General features: G+C 48.4%; 4 protein-coding genes across 8 annotated transcripts in view; 1 reads left to right on the top strand and 3 right to left on the bottom strand.

The window, feature by feature from the left end:
* tyro3 (TYRO3 protein tyrosine kinase) overlaps positions 1-3,939 on the bottom strand; it is a 29,532-nt gene extending 25,593 nt beyond the window's left edge. Inside the window, exons 1-11 of one of the 2 annotated variants that reach the window (XM_088400753.1) lie at positions 3,487-3,939; positions 2,582-2,801; positions 2,301-2,401; positions 2,063-2,233; positions 1,887-1,973; positions 1,690-1,805; positions 1,421-1,601; positions 1,213-1,355; positions 719-857; positions 508-667; positions 349-443 (exon numbers count right to left, since the gene is read on the bottom strand). In XM_088400753.1, the coding sequence (XP_088256879.1) occupies positions 349-443; positions 508-667; positions 719-857; positions 1,213-1,355; positions 1,421-1,601; positions 1,690-1,805; positions 1,887-1,973; positions 2,063-2,233; positions 2,301-2,401; positions 2,582-2,801; positions 3,487-3,544 (1,471 nt within the window). In that variant the 5' untranslated portion in view covers positions 3,545-3,939. The remainder of the gene's footprint in view (positions 1-348; positions 444-507; positions 668-718; positions 858-1,212; positions 1,356-1,420; positions 1,602-1,689; positions 1,806-1,886; positions 1,974-2,062; positions 2,234-2,300; positions 2,402-2,581; positions 2,802-3,486) is intronic. The other variant, XM_088400754.1, reaches the window with a different exon arrangement.
* Positions 3,940-6,370: 2,431 nt separating this feature from the next.
* lrrc57 (leucine rich repeat containing 57) lies at positions 6,371-17,050 on the bottom strand. Of its 3 annotated transcripts, none has more exons than XM_088356296.1 (6): positions 16,902-17,050; positions 10,735-10,861; positions 8,239-8,374; positions 7,889-8,157; positions 7,548-7,733; positions 6,371-7,473 (listed from the first exon to the last, which is right to left on the bottom strand). In XM_088356296.1, the coding sequence occupies exons 2-6, from the start codon at positions 10,816-10,818 to the stop codon at positions 7,432-7,434; spliced, it is 717 nt and encodes a 238-aa protein (XP_088212422.1). In that variant the 5' UTR covers positions 10,819-10,861; positions 16,902-17,050; the 3' UTR covers positions 6,371-7,431. The 3 variants fall into 3 exon arrangements, with proteins under 3 accessions (XP_088212422.1, XP_088212419.1, XP_088212420.1); XM_088356293.1 differs by lacking the exon at positions 16,902-17,050 and adding an exon at positions 11,138-11,296 and having other exon boundaries at positions 10,714-10,861; XM_088356294.1 differs by lacking the exon at positions 16,902-17,050 and adding an exon at positions 11,138-11,296.
* Positions 11,370-14,400, top strand: jmjd7 (jumonji domain containing 7). 2 transcript variants are annotated; one of them, XM_088356289.1, is made up of 9 exons: positions 11,370-11,641; positions 12,268-12,439; positions 12,502-12,640; positions 12,959-13,073; positions 13,165-13,221; positions 13,288-13,383; positions 13,757-13,833; positions 13,900-14,059; positions 14,192-14,400. In XM_088356289.1, exons 1-9 carry the CDS (start codon positions 11,584-11,586, stop codon positions 14,278-14,280), a joined length of 963 nt encoding a protein of 320 aa, XP_088212415.1. In that variant the 5' UTR covers positions 11,370-11,583; the 3' UTR covers positions 14,281-14,400. The 2 variants fall into 2 exon arrangements, with proteins under 2 accessions (XP_088212415.1, XP_088212416.1); XM_088356290.1 differs by having other exon boundaries at positions 11,374-11,641; positions 12,286-12,439.
* fbxo34 (F-box protein 34) lies at positions 14,605-17,052 on the bottom strand. The gene is made up of 3 exons (XM_088356288.1): positions 16,902-17,052; positions 16,142-16,224; positions 14,605-16,060 (listed from the first exon to the last, which is right to left on the bottom strand). The coding sequence occupies exon 3, from the start codon at positions 16,051-16,053 to the stop codon at positions 14,791-14,793; it is 1,263 nt and encodes a 420-aa protein (XP_088212414.1). The 5' UTR covers positions 16,054-16,060; positions 16,142-16,224; positions 16,902-17,052; the 3' UTR covers positions 14,605-14,790.
* Positions 17,053-17,507: the final 455 nt, after the last annotated feature.

The following is a 17,507-nucleotide window of genomic DNA, read 5'->3' as shown; positions in this document are numbered from 1 at the left end:
GAAACCCTTGCAGGTGTTTCGAGTTAATTAGACGATTCAAGTGATTAGTTTTAGATTTTTAATGGATCCCGAATGTATGACATTTTTGGTTTTTTAATTGCATTACGGAAAATAAAGACCTTTATCACAATATTCTAATTTTCTGAGACAGTCCTGTATGTATGTGTGTGTGTGTATGTGTATATATATATATATATATATATATATATATATATATATATATATATATATATATATATGTAAAAAAACTGGGGTTAATTAAGTTTTTCCCTGCTTCCTAACAACTAGATTGTTGACTCAGCAGTAAAATGAAGACTAGTTATGGAACACGATTACCGCAGTACTCACATGATGAAACTTGCATGTCGCCGGCGTTTCGGTTGAAGGAGCGAGCGGCCGTGAAGGAGACCGGAGTGTCGGTGCCGGTGGGGGGGAAAACCCAACTGCAGACGGAACAAAAAAAGTGTCACATACACAGACGAGCTAGATTCTGACAACCTTCTGTACCCAAATTGCGTTTCCTTCCCGCGTCGCCGAGCAAAGACTGAAAAAAGCAGCACCAAGACTGTCAGCGCCAGAAGGGCGAACAGGACGCCCACCCAGATGTGGTTCCGCTCCGTAGGGGCGCTTGCGGACACTGCCCAGCCGTCTGCATGCTCAAAGGCACCTTCATTATCGTGATGTGAGCACATAATGAGCATGTTAGCGGCTAACACACCCAAAGTGGGCAGGACCACGACGGGCGGGCTCCAGGGTCCGCATCCCACAGCTGTGCAGGCCGACACCTGGACGGACGCGTTGAAGAAGCGACCGTCGCCCGTAAGCCTGGCCCTGGGCTCTTTGAACAGAAGCGGCTCCTGTACACACCGTTTGTAGACGTCTCAAAAGCAATTTAATTCATTGACAACTATCTTAATTATCGAATAATCATTTCAAGCCATCGTTTAACTTGATATTTTCCAAATCCTCAGATTTTAGTAGTTCTTCTCTGCTTTCTGTAGTCCTGCACAAAATCAGACGGATTATCTTTGTGTTTGATCAAATTAAGACATTTGTAAACATCTACTTTTATTTTGAAAACGACTAGAATGGCAATCGAACACAAAAATAGGGCTGCACCGGACAATAAGTTTAACAATTACTTACTCTGTCGATTAATTGACGAAAAAAAAAAATCCTTCATACGTCAACCAATGGTCGCGACGAGCGCACCTGTCGCTCCCCTCCCAGGATCCATTGCAGCTTGTAGGCCAGCAGCTGTCCCTGAAGCTCCTCCTCCCGAAGCTCTGCCCACCTGAGGCTCAGCTGCCGTTCCAACAACTTGAAGGTCAAGTTCCCAGGGGCCACGAAGGGTACTGCGAGGACAAAGTGGGCACCGTTGTGACGCAGCCGCGGCCCTGACTCCAGATTGGCGGCTCACCTGACTCGGGCGTGAGGAAGTGCGTCCAGGGGGAGAAGGGTGACGCCCCCACCTCGTTGAGACAGGAGACACGTGCGCTGTAGTTTGAGTGGTGGGTCAGATCGGTCAGGACGTGACTGTGAGGAGGGACAGCCACCGACCACTCGGGCATGACGACACGGCCGGGAGACAACCGTTGGAGCTGAAGGGGGACGAATGATGCCGTTTTGTTTGTGTGTGCTAGCTGAAACCACAACCCGCTCGCTCAGCTGCGTAAGTGTGCACATTACCTGGACAATGCACGCGGACAACTCAGAGTGACCTTTGAATCCTGGTTGCCATGACAACAAGGCATCGCTCTGAACCATCTTGGCAATCTCGAGTCCGGCGGGAGCTGCCGGCAACACTGTCACACACACAAAATGTCTGATTACTAAATGCTGCCCCCCCCCATCAGCAGTTAGCCTAACGCTAATGCTCATCTCACCTTTGATGTTGACCGTTCCGGTTCTTGAAACGGAGATCCCCCGGGCATTACGGGCCTCGCAGTAAAACTTGAGTGTGTTGTTAACACCTGCGCGCCAATGACACGACACGTGAGCATGTAACTCCTCATTTGTTCATGCGGGAGGCCATGTGACATTAGGATACGCGGGGTCTTACCCAGGACCCGAAGGATGGAGGGGGAAAGAGTGGTGCCTCCCTCTTGGACGCCTCCCAGCCACCACAGAACCTCCACGGGCTCGGGCGGCCCGACAGCACCGCAGGTCAGGTTGAAGGGCTCGCCGGGGAGCGTGGCCACATCCTGAGGCTCTTGAACAAAGTGGGGGACACCTGGAAAAATACATGCAGCCTATGAGTGCAAGGCTTTGGACAAACCCAACCAAAGTTTGGTCCTCACCTTCGACCGTGATCCAGGCTCGTTCCGACGACAATGTCTGACCGCGGAAGTCCACCTCGCACCAGTACTGACCCGCATCCTGCTGCTGGACCGACTTCTCACTGAAATGCAAAGTTGGAGACATTAACTGGAAGCGGATTCGGGAAAGGACCCGGATTGGACTGCGGTCACATTTGTTAGATGGCACAGCGAGGGTGAGAAACATGGCAAAGCGTCCCGCCACCCCCCAAACAGATGCCAAACCCCAAAGACAGAGAGCAACTGGTTTTGGAAATTGGTACCTGTGGTAGGTCTCCCAGTGTTTCTCCCCGAGGGCAATGAACATCTGGTCGCTGCTGATGAGCCGAGCCCCGTCCTTCATCCAAACCACGTCCGGCTCCTCCACACCATCCACGGCGCAGCCCAGACGGACGGCATTGCCCTGAGAGACCGTCTGGTTTCTCGGGTGCCGACTGAACGTGACACCGCTTGAAAAACCCGATTGAGGTGCCGTGGTGTCACCTAAAGGAAGCGATTCACACCAGACATAGCACACAACTTGCGTGGTTTTGTAATTAAATTATTCGCTGTGCCTCTTATCCTCACTAGTTGTATTATTTTTTGTTTTAAGTTTGTTTGTACTTTGCATTGTATTGTATATTGGAACCGCTTAAATTGAACCGCAATACGATGGCATTGAGCTATCCAATGGAGAAGTGAAAAAACAACAACAGTCCAACTATCCTTGACCATGACACCAATACAATTCTCCTTGTTTTCTTACATTTTTTGTAAAGGCAATACGTGTGCATGCCGGTATAATCGTAAACCTTGTGTCCCGAACCAGCACTCTAGAATCCTTTCCTACTTGTAGCATTTCAAGATGCTTTCAAAAATGTCAATCGGCATCCCTCACACGCACACACGTGCAACAACATGACATCATCACTCTTCCCGTACATCCATGCCGACGTCATCCCGCTGCGATGAATCTGATGACGTCAACACGGCAAGTCAGTGCGATCCGGCACAATCATTGATCGATAACGCGATAGAATTACAAATAGTCGGACAGACAACTAAGGACGATATACAGCATTTTCACCGCATTAAAGTGCTAGAAAAACATTTTACAAACGAAGTGCACCTGCCCCTCCCACGTTCAATCATGCAGTAATAAATCAATCAATTCATCCAGTGGACTCACCGATAGCACCAGAGGCTAGCACAGCGACCAAAGCGAGTCTCAGCACCAGCTCGTCCATGTTTGTTTGCTCGCCTATGGCGCCCGGACTTGCCCTTGCACACACTCAGGCGCGCGCGCGCGCGCGCGTGTGCGTGTGTGTGTGTGTATGTGTGTGTGTGTGTGTGCGCGCGTGCGTGCGTGCGTGCGTGCGTGCGTGCGTGTGTGTGTGTGTGTGTGTGTGTGTGTGTGTGTGTGTGTGTGTGTGTATAGATTAAAAAATGCACTTGGAGCCGTCCGCCAACCGCTGGCGAAAGCAAAAGCGCACGCTTCCGCTTCGATCCGAGGTTCACTTGCGGCGCGAAAAGACAAAAACGCAGAGGTAAGAGCAGAATTCTGGAAGAAAGTTGCTCCGCGAGAGGGTAGATGGTGATCACCGACGAGTTTGTGACGACAACGTCAGGTGACCGCCCCGGATGTGGAATTCCACGCCTTCAAAATACTCGTACCCGCGTGACGTTTCTTCATGCCTGGCACTTAGCTACTTTGCGTCACGTCACACTGTGGAGTCAACGAGCTGAGGAGACCTTAGCTCCCACCATATACTGTACATACAGGACTGTCTCAGAAAATTAGAATATTGTGATAAAGTTCTTTATTTTCTGTAATGCAATTAAAAAAACAAAAATATCATACATTCTGGAGTAATTACTAATCAACTGAAATATTACAAGCCTTTTATTGTTTTAATATTGCTGAATATGGCATACAGCTTAAGAAAACTCAAATATCCTATCTCAAAATATTAGACTATTTCCTCAGACCAACTTTAAAAAAAAGACTCATAACAGCAAAACAAAATCAAACAGTTGAAAATGTCCATTAATGCACTCAGTACTTGGTTGGGATCCTTTTGCACGGATCACTGCAACCAATGTGGCGTGGCATGGAGGCTATCAGCCTGTGGCATTGCTGAGGTGTTATGGATGCCCAGGATGCTTCAATAGCGGCCTTTAGCTCATTTGCATTGTTGGGTCTGGTGTGTTTCAGCTTCATCTTCACAATACCCCATAAATTCTCTATGGGGTTCAGGTCAGGGAAATTGGCAGGCCAATCGAGGACAGTAATGCCATGGTCAGTACACCATTTACTGGTGGTTTTGGCACTGTAGGCAGATGCCAGATCATGCTGGAAAATGAAATCATCATCTCCATAGAGCTTTGCAGCAGACGGAAGCATGTAATGCTCTAAAATCTGCATTTACTCTGGACTTGATGAAACACAGTGGACCAACACCAGCAGCTGACATGGCTCCCCAAACCATCACTGACTGTGGGAACTTCACACTGGATTTCAAGCAACCTGGATTTTGCTCCTCTCCAGCCTTTCTCCAGACGCTGGCGCCTTGACTTCCAAATGAAATACAAAACTTGCTTTCGTCTGAAAAGAGGACTTTGGACTACTCTGGAACTGTCCAGTGCTTCTTTTCCATAGCCCAAGTCAGACGCTTCTTCCGTTGTCTTGAGTTCAGAAGTGGCTTGACCATGGGAATAAGGCTATTGTAGCCCATTTCCCGGACACGTCTGTGAACAGTGGCTTTTAATACCTGGACTCCAGCTTCAGTCTACTGTCTTTGAAGCTTCCCCAAATTCTGGAAGCGACTCTTCTTCATAATGCTGTTAAGGCTGTGGTTATCTCACTTGGTTGTGCAGCGTTTCCTGCCACATTTCCCCCTTCCAACAGACTTTTTGTGGATGTGCTTTGAAACGGCACCCTGTGAATAGCTTGCTCTTTGAAACATTTCTTTTTGTGTCTTACCCTGCTGATAGAGGGTGTCAATGATGGTCCTCTGGACAGCAGTCAGAGCAGCAGTCTTCCCCATACTTGTCATTTAGTTCAGTAGTCCCCAACCTTTTTTGCGCCACGGACTGGTTACGTGTCAGAAATATTTTCGCGGACCGGCCTTTATATAAAAAAATAATACATTTATATAAATAACTAATACATTTATCATCAATATATAATTACGATGAAATAAAATAATACGACTGGCATAAAAACAAGTATAAACGATATGAAAATAAAACTCACAATTCCGTTGAATTAGTGGGAGCACTGAGCTTGTTTCTCAGAAACGAGCCGGCGTAATCGGACACCCGAAGTGGTTAAGGTTTATCTTTTAATACAGGATGCTTGGGCTCCATGTGCACAAGCACTTTTGAAGGCTTCATATCCTCGTTAGCTAGCCTGCCGCCGCCACATATTATGGAGAGTGGGCTTACTTGGTGTGTCAGTCACCTGTGGCGATAAATCCATATTTTAAGTAGGACTTTCTTTTAAATGCAGCTTTCTTTTTCTTAGAAGTCGGAGCCTCTTCTTCTTCCGTCTCCTCATTGGGCTTTTTTCCCTTTCCGAAGAAGCTTTCCAAACATCTCTGTTTCTTGCTCATTTTTGCTAGCTTCGCAGGCTCGACTGGGGGGAACGAGCTTCTTGATCTGAATTAACCTGTGTCAAGAGACACAGCTGCACCGACAGATGTAATTGGGAGAGAGGGTTAGGGTTACACATTTTTTACATTTTTCAGAATAAATTCTTACTCATTTTTGCTAGCTTTGTGGGCTCGACTGGGGGAAACCTGTCACGTGACCGAGACGAGCGTCTTGACCTGAATTGATCATCGATAAAAAAATTTAAAAAATTCTGTGTGGCTTGGCGGCCCGCTACCAAGTGACCCACGGACCGGTACTGGTCAGCGGAATGGGGGTTCCGGTAACCGGTCCATGGCGCAAAAAAGGTTGGGGACCACTGCTGTATACCATTAAGATTTTGGCTGGGGAATTTTGCTCAAAATTGGGACAAAAACACCCCAATGTCGCCCCATCCTCACCCAGATCTTTAGGTAAAAATGTTATGTGTTCCATTGTTTTTATTTATATATCAATTCTTGTCAAATTTATTTTGGGCTTCACATGCCCCCAGTTGATTAACAATTTTGAGCCCCAGGTGCATAAGAAAAAACTCCAAAAACCTGAGCAAGGGAAAAATAAGAAACCCCAAGGGACGGCAGATGGGAGGACCAGATGCCAAGTGGGCACCATATGTTGTTTTGTATTACGTTGCCTTTTAAATATTCAAAAGGCAACGTAATACAAAACAATCTAAAATAAAGAAGGGTATAAGTCCATTTAGGAAGACACCTTCAGTCATCATGACAGCACCCTTGAGGACATGGTCCACCTCAGATCTTGTCCTGGTCGGTGTAGAATCCAGACAGCGACCATCAGTTGGGGTCATCACCTAACCGGGCAAGAGTATCAACAATAGGCTACACTTTACATTTTAGTTCAATCAGCAATCGTTAGTTAATACAAATTAAATTACAGAGAAAGAATTCGACTTCATTATTTTCTCAAGCAAAATCAAGTGCGTTTTAGAGGCCCGCGGCATTAGTGAAAATAGTGCAGCAGTGCCCTTGGCAGATTCAACATGTGCTTACGGGTATGCTTGAAGTTTGTTAGTGGTGTGATAATGAACGTAAGTTTATCTACCTCAAAGAAGGCTAACGGCTAGGAACTAACTCGGCTATCATGCAAACAACATGGCAACACTAACATCACTGGAAGTTTTCATCACTGTTTCTTGCATCCGGGTGAAATAACATGCAGCTTATTCGCAAGTGCATTGCCATGGAAACTTCAATGGTTTTGTTTATAAAAAAATTGACAGTGCCGCCAGCAGTGCAATAAGCCTTTGTGTCTCAGAACAGTTTGCAGTTCCTCTTTGTTCCTTTGGGTGGCCAAGCCAGGTCCACAACAGGGTCACCAAGTACTCCCAGTCAGGGTTGGCCAGACACAAGCTGCACTAATTGATGGGGAACACACTGGAATCATCTCTTGGCTTCTTCTTCTACTACTACCTCCCGTTTTGCGTCCCCAGAAGAGAAAGAGGAGGACATGGTGGTGGTGGTCTTCAGGAAAACTTCTTCTTGGTGGCGGTGAAACGCTCCATGTACTGCGAAGGAAAGACATGGGGAAATTTAAGAAGAAGAGACTTGGTCCGTTGCGGCACGTTCTGAACCTCCTCACCTTGTCGTAGCCCTCCATGTCTCGTAGACACTTGACCTCAAAGAGGTTTCCTTCAACCGAGAAGAGAGACACTTGTGATTCATTCAGGATGGACAGCGGGATGGCGGCCAGGTCCAAACAGTTCTCCTCCACACGTAGAACTTTGAGGCGAGGACACCGAGACACATCCGCAGACAGCAGCGAGATCTGGAACAAACAGGCACAACTGCCTCGTTCTGAACACAGCTATGTTTTACCAGTTTGGTGTCTCATTGGACTGATCTTATTCTTACTGGGCCAATCTAATAACTTTGTTCCAAGCTCAGGTTCTTTTTTTTTGGACTGGCTTAATTTTTTGGTACCTGGTTCTGGTTGAGGTTGATCTCAATGACCTGCAATTCTGACACCTCTGGGGGAACACTCTGAAGCTGGTTCCTGGAAAGGTCCAGCAGATCCAGGTGTCTCAGGGCTCCTAGTCCGGTGGGGAACTCCGAGATGCGGTTCCCAGCCAGAATGAGGGTCCGCAGGGACTTTAGCTGATTCATGGTGAGTGGCAGCTGCTGGATCCGGTTAGAACTGAGACTAAGAGTCTCCAGTTTCTTCAGCTTCCCAATCTCAGCGGGGAGTCCACCTGAGGAGCAATAAGCAACACCACAAAAGTGTTGAAGAGTTCCAGTACACTGACCGTTTCATCCTGAATGTTTGAACTCACCCAGCCTGTTTGAGTTGAGGGTCAAACTCCGGAGCTGCGCATAGCTTCCAATAGAAGGAGGAAGTGACTCCAACTTGTTGTCAGACAGGTCCACGGTCCGAAGGTTTGCTGTAAGCCGCTGCAATTCCTCAGGAAACTGAAGGCCACAAAGTCTCATATCAGAACCTGTTAGCAGAAGCTAGCAGCATCGATACTCGGATTGGGCCTCAGTTGAGTCATTAACATGTTAATTATATACGCTATATATATAAAGAACAAGTACAATTACTAGAGAACCCGCATAGAATCAGACCTTGCTGACTCGAGAATCCACATGGCAGCCGGACAGAACATGCTGATTGTTTACCTCACATGGCGTGTGATTTTAACAACAATAGCAAAACTACAGTCAAACCTTGGTTTTTGACCACAATCCGTTCCAGAAGGCGGTTCGAGAAGCAAATCGGTCGAATTCCGAATCTATTTTTCCCATTACAAATAATGGAAAAATGTTTAATCCGTTTCAAGACAAAAAAAAAAAACCCGCCTTTTTTAAGCATTTTTTCATTTGCGCATATTTGTCCGATTGCGCAACTGCAGCGCACCACCGAACGCGTGACCGTAACGTGTCGCCCACCGTGCAACTGCACCACCCTGGTCGCATTATTGTGACAAAGCCGTCGCTGAAATTTAGAAAATATTTTTAAAGTCCTGATGTACTTTCCAAAATTTAAGTCGACCTAAGTGCGCAGGGAGCTTAATTTTGTCCGAACGCGCATCTGCAGCGCGTCGCCGACCGCGCAACAGTAGCGCGTCGCCGACCGCGCAACTGCACCGCGCTGGTCGCATTATTGTGACAGAGCCGTCGCCAAAATTTAGAAAATATTTTTAAAGTCCTGATTTACTTTCCAAAATTTAAGTGGACCTCAGTGCGCAGGGAGCTTAATTTGGTCCAATCACACAACCGCAGGGCGCCGGGCGCTCACTGTCGCATTGCTTTACATGGCTTTACTGCTCCCACTTGCTTTCTTTGGAGGCATGATAAGGGGTTAATACAGGGGTGGGAAAACCTTTTGACTTGCGGGCCGAATTGGGTTCTAAATTTTGACCGGGGGGCCGAACCAGGAGCAGATGGATGTAGTATTTGTGTGAAGTAATAGAAATGACATGTAAAGGTCATTGCACAAAAGGTTGTTACTTTTAATAGGTAGTAAAGCATGGATATTCAAAAAAAGCTTTTTGAAAACAAATGCATTCATTAACAGCATTAAAAAAAGATTTCACCCAAAAAATACTATCAGTGATTCTCATTAAATACGACACTGTTATTATGAATAATAGTTTTCATCACTTCAACACCTCCAGGTCAGATTTATGAAATATGTTTATCTAATGAGGCGAAATCACATCAAACGGCAAACATTCTGACAGAATACATCATCTTGAAGAATCAGTGAAAGAATCCATCTACATAAAGTATTAAAGAAATCAATAGTATTGTTGGTCTCCCTTTTTTGCTAAGGCATCATGGTCTGGAGTAAAATTTGTTGTGGTAATTCTTAGGATAGAGCCGAGGTATCCGTCCATTAACCTAGATCTGTGACGGGCTTTGTTGACGTTCATGTGGCTGAGTGTCTGCTCACACACGTAGGTCGAGCCAAATGGTCCACTCTTTTTTTTAAACACTCGGCACTCAGTGTCTACCCTTCTTTTCCTCGGGCCACTCATTTTAATGGAAGGATTCCAGGGGAAGGTTTGTGGGTGGCGTTAGCGTAAAACCTTATCTGAAAGCTCAGTGCGCGAATTACGAGAATGCTGACGTCACAGCCCACACTCGAAATTTGGCACTGATGGAAATAGAGCGCGGAGTGCGCCGGGTCCGTACGACTTAGTACGCACACGCACTTGTGAGTGCGCACCGAGCTTTCTGACACGGCTTCCGGGAGTAAATGGCGAGCGGACGGTTCCCCATCTTTTGGGCAAACATAGTAATTGCAAGAAAAATGACCCAAACAATTTTTAATAATACAATTTATTCAGGTTTGGCGGGCCGGATTAAACGGCCCCGTGGGCCAGATGTGGCCCGCGGGCCGTAGTTTGCCCATGTCTGGGTTAATACAATCCTCAAAGTAACGAAAATACAATAACAACGGAGTCAGTCAGCATCCGGGCCGCGCGGTCGTGTTTTCTCGGGTCCTCCCGGCTCATCTCGCGAGGTTCAACCTCCGAATTTTGTTCGACAACTGAAGCAAAATATCTCGAATTCTTTGTTAGAATTCCGATTTGTTCGAGAACCAGGACGTTCTAAAACCGAGGTTTGACTGTAAAATAAATAGATACAGCTCACTGACAAGTGCCGCTATTTGAGCTAATTTTAGAACAGTCCTGCGGGCGACTCATGCGGTCCTCACGGGCGACCTGGTGCCCGCGGGCAACGTGTTGGTGACCCCTGCTGTATGACAAAAAATGGTATCAAAATAAGCATATAGGACCCACATGGTACCAGACATGTCTCACCGCTGGAAGTCCTTTTCCAGTGAGCTGGAATACTCCTGTCTTCTGGGAGGTCTCCAGATGGGACTTGAGAGCACTATTCCCCATCCGGACTGAAGGTCCAAACTGTGTCCGTCACTGCGGCAGTGTCCTGCACATCAACGTCAATCAGTCTCGGCCTAGGGCAGTGGTTCCCAAACTTTTTCAGACTAGCGCCCCCTTGGCTCCCCAGTGATTTAGTCATTATCAGTGGTCGTAAAAGGCGACGAGAACACGAACTACATGAGCCGAAGGCTCGGTCCACTTTGTCGTATGGGTGTGTAGAGGAAACGGGGGGGGGGGTTATGAAGCTAAGCTAAAAGAAGCAACATCCGTTAGAATGCTGAACGCTAGCAGAATTCCACACTCAGCTCGGCGGCTCACTTACGTCACAGTGACGAAATGCTGCGCTGTTCTCGTAAAACAACTTTGAAACGATCAAAAGATTTACTGTGCGGTAAATTTTTATATTTTTTTTAATTGTGAGAGCCACACAGCAACGGCAACAGAAAATACCCGGATGTGACGTCACTAAGCGCACGCGCAATAAAACGCTTGTCTTCAAGCAAAAAACTTCATCATAGCTCAGTTTTTGCTTTGAACAATCATTTAAAACTCACTGAAATGTATATTTTTTCATGCAAAAATATTTAATTACAATGATATTCATGAAAAAGGTCGGTGACCTAACTAGATTTACAGTTCAGTGTCTGGCCAGCAGGGGAAGACATACCACAAGGCGTCCGACGACGAAGACGCAGTGCGCAGGCGCAGTGGGTGTAAACAAAGCAGCATGAACGAAGCGGCTGAGCATTAAAACGTGATTTTGATGCAATGGTTGACATGGACGCCGTGAAGGAACGACTAGCTTATTTCGCATTAGAGGCTCACGGTACTACAATATATACTGTGTAAACTGTTGCTTTTACTTGTAGTGTACTTACTAAGACTAATATTTATACTACTACGACTCATACGCCAATGCTACTACTACTACGACTTGTACTGATACTTTCACGACTTGAACTCATGCTACTTATATTTATATAACATTAAACTTACACTACTCATAGCACTCCCATTACTACTTTTTTGCGTTACTATTCATAATAGTACTTAAAGTAGCATTAATACTGTTTATAGAGTAGTAATACGTCTACTATTATCATTATTACTCATTACTATGACTTGCACAAGTATTAATGGTAGTACTACTCCTTATACTAGAACTATACTACTTCTGCATATAAGACCAGTACTATCAGTAGCGTAGCTATAGTAATGTACGTATAAATATAAACTTCATATACATTATTATAGCTACGCTGCACCTAAGTACTTGCAATATTAATACTGCAAAGTATCTATACAATACGAGACGTCTTTTTTCATATCGCGCTTTCACGATAGCTTAGGCTGTAACAAAATAGTGCTGTGCTGCGATCTAATCGCCCAGATTATGCTACTATTGTATCTGCATTACTGGTAGTGCTGCTATTATTACTCCTCGTCATGCAGGTGGATTTAACGTTGCAGATTTGTATTTGAACAAATCGGTGCCGTATGTGGACGGCCCACCCGAGCCGCTTCACTTTTACCGCCAGTGGATCGCTCCCAACAAGCCGTGCATCATACGAAACGCCTTCAGTCATTGGCCGGCTCTGTCCAGGTGGACGCCCGCGTACCTGAGGTAGGTAAGGAGGATGATAGGACACCTGGGCAGAGCATAGACTTCCCGCTTTCTGTTTGCAGGGAGAAGGTGGGCTCCAAGGTCATTAGCGTGGCGGTGACCCCCAACGGTTACGCCGACGCCATCAAAGACGATCGATTCGTGATGCCCGAGGAACGACGTATGTGCTTTTCCTCTGTGCTCGACATCATCCAAGGAAAGGTACAAGACAGCACGTTGTGCTTGCTCAACACCGCGCGCGGCCCAAAGAGCCGACGTGAGAGACCACAATCTCCTACAAAAGCCCAAACTGACTGCCTTTAAACATTCTGAACCTTCCAGAGCCAATGATACGTTGTCGTCTTTTTACCTCAAAAAGGCGATGGTATAAGTTGAAATAAAAAATGAAAGAAAAAAATGGTTCTTAGGAAACAAATCACAGTTCGGTTGCGTTGCGTTATCAACTACAAAAGGAGAGCCTAAAGAGTTGATTGCAAACTAAGCCGTACACTTCAGCACATGACTTGTGTGTGCGGTCAGGTGAAGCAGCGCGGCGTGTTCTACATTCAGAAGCAGTGCTCCAACCTGCTGGAGGAGCTCCCTGAGCTGACGGCTGACATGGAAGCGCACATCGGCTGGATGAGCACAGCCATGGGTGAGCCGGCTGGCCAGCCAGCGCGCTTGCTAGCGCCACCCTGCCGTTTGAGGAACCTCGCATGTCCATCAGTCTTTTGTCATTTGTTCAGGAAAGTCGCCAGACGCCGTTAACTTCTGGCTCGGAGAGGCCAACGCGATCACCTCCCGTAAGATCCGCTCGCTGCATCGCCTGACTTTTTCAGCAAAACAAAGTGTTCTGATTCCCCTTTTAGTGCACAAAGATCCTTATGAGAACATTTACTGCGTCATCTCTGGACAGAAGGACTTCATCCTGCTGCCGCCCACCGACAGACCCTTCGTCCCCTATGGTAACCATAGAACCCTCGTAACAACCTTGACCTTAGCAACCTTACTAACATTGGCTCCACTAATTATCATAACCAAAAGGCATCTGCCCTTATGGTAACCATAGTAACAGTCTTGACTAAAACAAGTCACAAGCCTTGTGGTAACCATGGTGACAAGTAAACGTTATGACAGTAAACATAGTACCCATAGTAGCAGGCCTTTTGCCAACAACTCTCCAAACAACCGTTACAACTGCCTCACAACCATAGTAACAATGCTTACGGTGACCACATTGACAAATCACAGCCCTGACGCCTTTACTTAGCGACATTCCATAGAATGCAGTACGTATGGCGCCAGGGTGCGGTAACCATGGTAACCATGCGCTGCCAGGTCTATACCAGCCCGCGGTTTACCAGCAGAAGGAAGAGGGTGACTTTGAGGTGGTGGACCAGAGCGATGGTGAAAAGGTGCGTTCGGGCGCTGGGTGGCTCCCTGGCTCTCGCAATGACACTCTGGCCCGCCACTGTGGCTAGGTGCCGTGGATCCCCGTAGACCCGCTGGATCCAGACCTGGAGCGCTACCCCTCGTACGCGCGAGCACAGCCGCTCCACTGCAGCGTGAAGGCGGGAGAGATGCTCTACCTGCCGTCCTTGTGGTTCCACCACGTGAGACAGTCGCACGGCTGCATCGCAGGTAGGATGCGGACATGAGGGCACAAGCAGAAGCAGGTCAAAGCGCGCAAGGAATTTGTGTCAAATGTTTTCAAATGAGTTGAAAGTGTTTGAGAGTTGTAAGATTCCAATAGCACCCCTAACCCACCCCCAGTGAACTTCTGGTACGACATGGACTTTGAGATCAAGTATAACTACTTCTCGCTCCTGGACGACATCACAACCATCACCTCTCAACACTGAGCTGACCGCCAGGCTGCATTACACTGCAAAACCACACGAGAGCCCCAGGAGTCCCCTCACAATCTGAACGCTGATTAAAGATAATTACTTATTAAAGTTATATCGGAAATTGTCAATGTATTATGCAGATACTTTCATTCTTTTAAAAGAAATCTTAAACTGCGCTTCAAAACGGGTCTTCTGTTAAAAAAATAAAATAAAAATACATGTACGCAGGTTGGACAGATGCGTCACTTTAAAATGGCCCAGAGCCAGAGGTTTGTTTAATTCAAACAAAATACAAGGGCAAAGAAGTGAAAAAAAGCTCTGAATTAAAACACAGAATTTTTAAAAATGTCTTTTTATTATAGCATTTCCTAGGCTTTCTTAAAATGCAATATTATGTACACGTGAACACAAATCGAGATCTGTCTGAGACTCCTTCCTCAGCCAACAAACGGGATGTGACAGGTCAACCACGAGCAAATTCAAGGAAAAAAAAAACCAAAGGTAAAAGCTTTGCTGTGCAGCTCAGCTGTGTAAGGTGGGCACCCAGTGGTTGTCGTGGAGCCCCATGTTGCAACCGGGGGCGTCCCTGCGTAGGCGGTGGCAGCACAGCCAGAAGCCGGGCCCGAAGGGCAGCGCCTGGCAGTACGGCTTGTGGTGCCAGCGGCACAACGACACGTCACCGCGCCCGTAGCGCCGCTTGCACTTCTTGCAGGGGTCGTTGCGGTAACGGGGGTCCGCCACCCACAGGGAATCGGCGGGACGGACACCGTAGTTCTCGATGACCAGCTTGAAGTAGCGACACGTGCACTTGAGGGCTGCTAGGCTGCGGGTAGGCAGCAGCACAAAGATGCCCACCAGCACATCCTGCGGCAGTGTGGCCAGAGTGGCCGGCAGCTCCAGGAGCTCGCTCAGCCGCCGTCTCATCTCCGCAAAGTCATCCGATGGCCGCGTCTGCTCCGCTGCCGCTGCCTCGTCCGAAAGGATGTAGGGTGGCGCCGGCCAAGGCGTGGACAAAAACAACAACCCGGGAAGGGGCTCCGTCTCCTCCAACGAAGGAAGCGCGATGCCGGCTGAAGAAGGTGACCGGGAGCGTCCGATCGGGTCGCTGTCCCAAGCATCGAACGATGGCGAGGATGGAGAGGGCGGAGTGGGACAGACGGTGAGCTGCACGTGCCCTGCCCACATCCTCGGGCTTGTGGACACGCCACCCTCGTTGCGACGCTGCAGACACTCGAGCTTGGCGACCACGTCTGATACACGCACGCTCTCCATGTCCTCCGGGAGGGGTGGCGTTCGGGTGACGGCGAACCCGGTGCCGCTGCGGCGCTCCTCCAGAAACGCAACTATGGCACCCACTGACACCTTCTGCTCCAAACTTGGGGTGGAGGCATCAGCGGGCAGCCTTTTTCCAGGCAGGCTAGCTGAGTCCCACCGGAGGGTTCTGGTAGCGGTGGACTGCCTTCGTCGCTTGCCATCGTTATTTTCCCGCCAGCTGCCCTTCACCTTCGCTGGCCGCGTCGAGGGGGCGCGGTTTGCGCATAATGAACCCGGGTCCGGAGCGAAGAGGGCAATCTTCTCACGGACGTGGCCCGGCTTAATGACGGCGCACACATCCAGCAGGGCGTCGGGATCATCTTTGGCCGGACAACGTAGCGGTGGCGGGCTGGCTTGTGTACTAAGCGTGTTGCCGGGGATGGCACTGAGGGGGCAACGGCCGTTGCGGGGAGGCGCGCAGAACCCTGACACGTCCACGCACAGCCCGGAACGCAGCTGCTTGACGTGCATGGCCCGTCTGGAGATAGGAAGCGGACATTAACTTGATGTGGAGTCCATGTGGCACCGCGACGGCAGCCAAGAGGCAGGCAGGCTTTACCTCCAGGCGGCGCCTTGATTGGCTTACGCTTAGAGGAGGTACCAGCGGCTGGTGGCAAGGTGACGAGGCCTCGTTCGCGGGGGCTGCGGGCGTCCAAGTTCAAGAGGGACATTTGGCCATGGGCAGGAAGCGACACATTGCAACATGAGCAAAGTTCACATCAAATAAACAAAAAGCTCTTGTCCTCACAACATTTTCAATCCTTCTTTTCTCTCTTGCATTCTACCCTTTTCCCTTCTAGTCTTGACCTTCCCTTCCCATATCCATTCTTTTTCTTCCTCTTATCTTTACTTCCTTGTTTTCCTTCATTCTACACCCACTTACCATCTATCCCTCATTTCTCCAATCCGTTCCTTTCCAACTTTTCATCAGTGCTTTACCCCCTTCCTTCTTCCCAACTTTCTTTCATTCATCCACAGAAGGATTCTTCTTTCCTTGGGCCCCTCCTTTCTTCGTCTAGACGTGTACATATACGCAAAACGATCAAGTTGAATTTAAAAGAGTCGAAAGGATCGCTGAGGAGCCGTGCACATTTCCGGGTTGTGCAAGCTCCAATGGCAGCTGACACGCTACGTGCTGGGGACGCTTGCGAGCGTCACATTTATCTACCTGGCCGGCCACCCGCCTGCCGACCTTGCCTGAATGGCTGGCTGGCTGGCAGAATCGCATCCGGAGCTGAAGACCCTCAGTGTGGACAACGTTTGTTAGCATCGTAAGCTAGGCTAAGCGGCGAAGGAGGCCAAGAGGCAGCCCGACTCACCTGACCCCGATCGTCGCTTGATTGTCCGTCGACAGCAAACGACCTTCGGTGCCCTCGCGACGTCCTCGCGCGTTGTCGTCTCATAAAAATCTTGAAAAGTGCACTAGCGCCAAGTGGGCGCGCGTGCGCACGCACACTAACAACAAACGAGAGCTGACGTAGGTCTTCGCGTTGGGTTTTACGTCCAGCTGGAGCAGCGGCGCCGTGACGTCATCGGACGGTCAAAGATCGTCTGTACTGAAGAAGACTGCACGTACCTGCGCCTATCTTCTTATGTTGTTTTTGGCCTTTTTATTTTGGCTGTCGGGCGGCTCGGTGGAGCACTGGTTAGCGCGTCCGCCAGTTCAGAGGGTGCGAGTTCGATTTCACCTCCGGCCCTCCCTGTGTGGAGTTTGTAAGTTCTCCCCGTGCTTGCGTGGGTTTTCTCCAGGCACTCCGGTTTCCTCCCACATCCCAAAGACATGCTTGGTAGGCTGCTTGAGTACTCAAATTGCCCCTAGATGCGAGTGGGGATGTTTGTTTGTCTCTGTGTGCCCTGCAATTGGCTGCCCCATGACAGCTGAGTTAGGGTCCAGCAAGCCCACAACACCCGTAGGGACAAGCGGT

Source organism: Syngnathus floridae, chromosome 16, assembly GCF_059516105.1.
Source record: "Syngnathus floridae isolate MCC-2025c chromosome 16, RoL_Sflo_1.0, whole genome shotgun sequence".
NCBI classification, from domain to species: Eukaryota; Metazoa; Chordata; class Actinopteri; order Syngnathiformes; family Syngnathidae; genus Syngnathus; species Syngnathus floridae.
This window is presented reverse-complemented; position numbering and strand designations above follow the sequence as displayed.

What these genes read in the sequence shown, in the direction of transcription:
- fbxo34 (XM_088356288.1), bottom strand. Translation starts at nt 16,053, where the DNA reads ATGCACGTCAAGCAGCTGCGTTCCGGGCTGTGCGTGGACGTGTCAGGG.
- jmjd7 (XM_088356289.1), top strand. Translation starts at nt 11,584, where the DNA reads ATGGTTGACATGGACGCCGTGAAGGAACGACTAGCTTATTTCGCATTA. An exon ending in TTTCGCATTAGAGGCTCACG is followed by an intron (nt 11,642 to 12,267) that starts GTACTACAATAT and finishes CTCGTCATGCAG; the next exon opens with GTGGATTTAACGTTGCAGAT. An exon ending in CAGACCCTTCGTCCCCTATG is followed by an intron (nt 13,384 to 13,756) that starts GTAACCATAGAA and finishes ATGCGCTGCCAG; the next exon opens with GTCTATACCAGCCCGCGGTT.
- lrrc57 (XM_088356293.1), bottom strand. Translation starts at nt 10,818, where the DNA reads ATGGGGAATAGTGCTCTCAAGTCCCATCTGGAGACCTCCCAGAAGACA. An exon ending in CCTCAACTCAAACAGGCTGG is followed by an intron (nt 8,158 to 8,238) that starts GTGAGTTCAAAC and finishes ATTGCTCCTCAG; the next exon opens with GTGGACTCCCCGCTGAGATT. An exon ending in ACATGGAGGGCTACGACAAG is followed by an intron (nt 7,474 to 7,547) that starts GTGAGGAGGTTC and finishes TTTCCTTCGCAG; the next exon opens with TACATGGAGCGTTTCACCGC.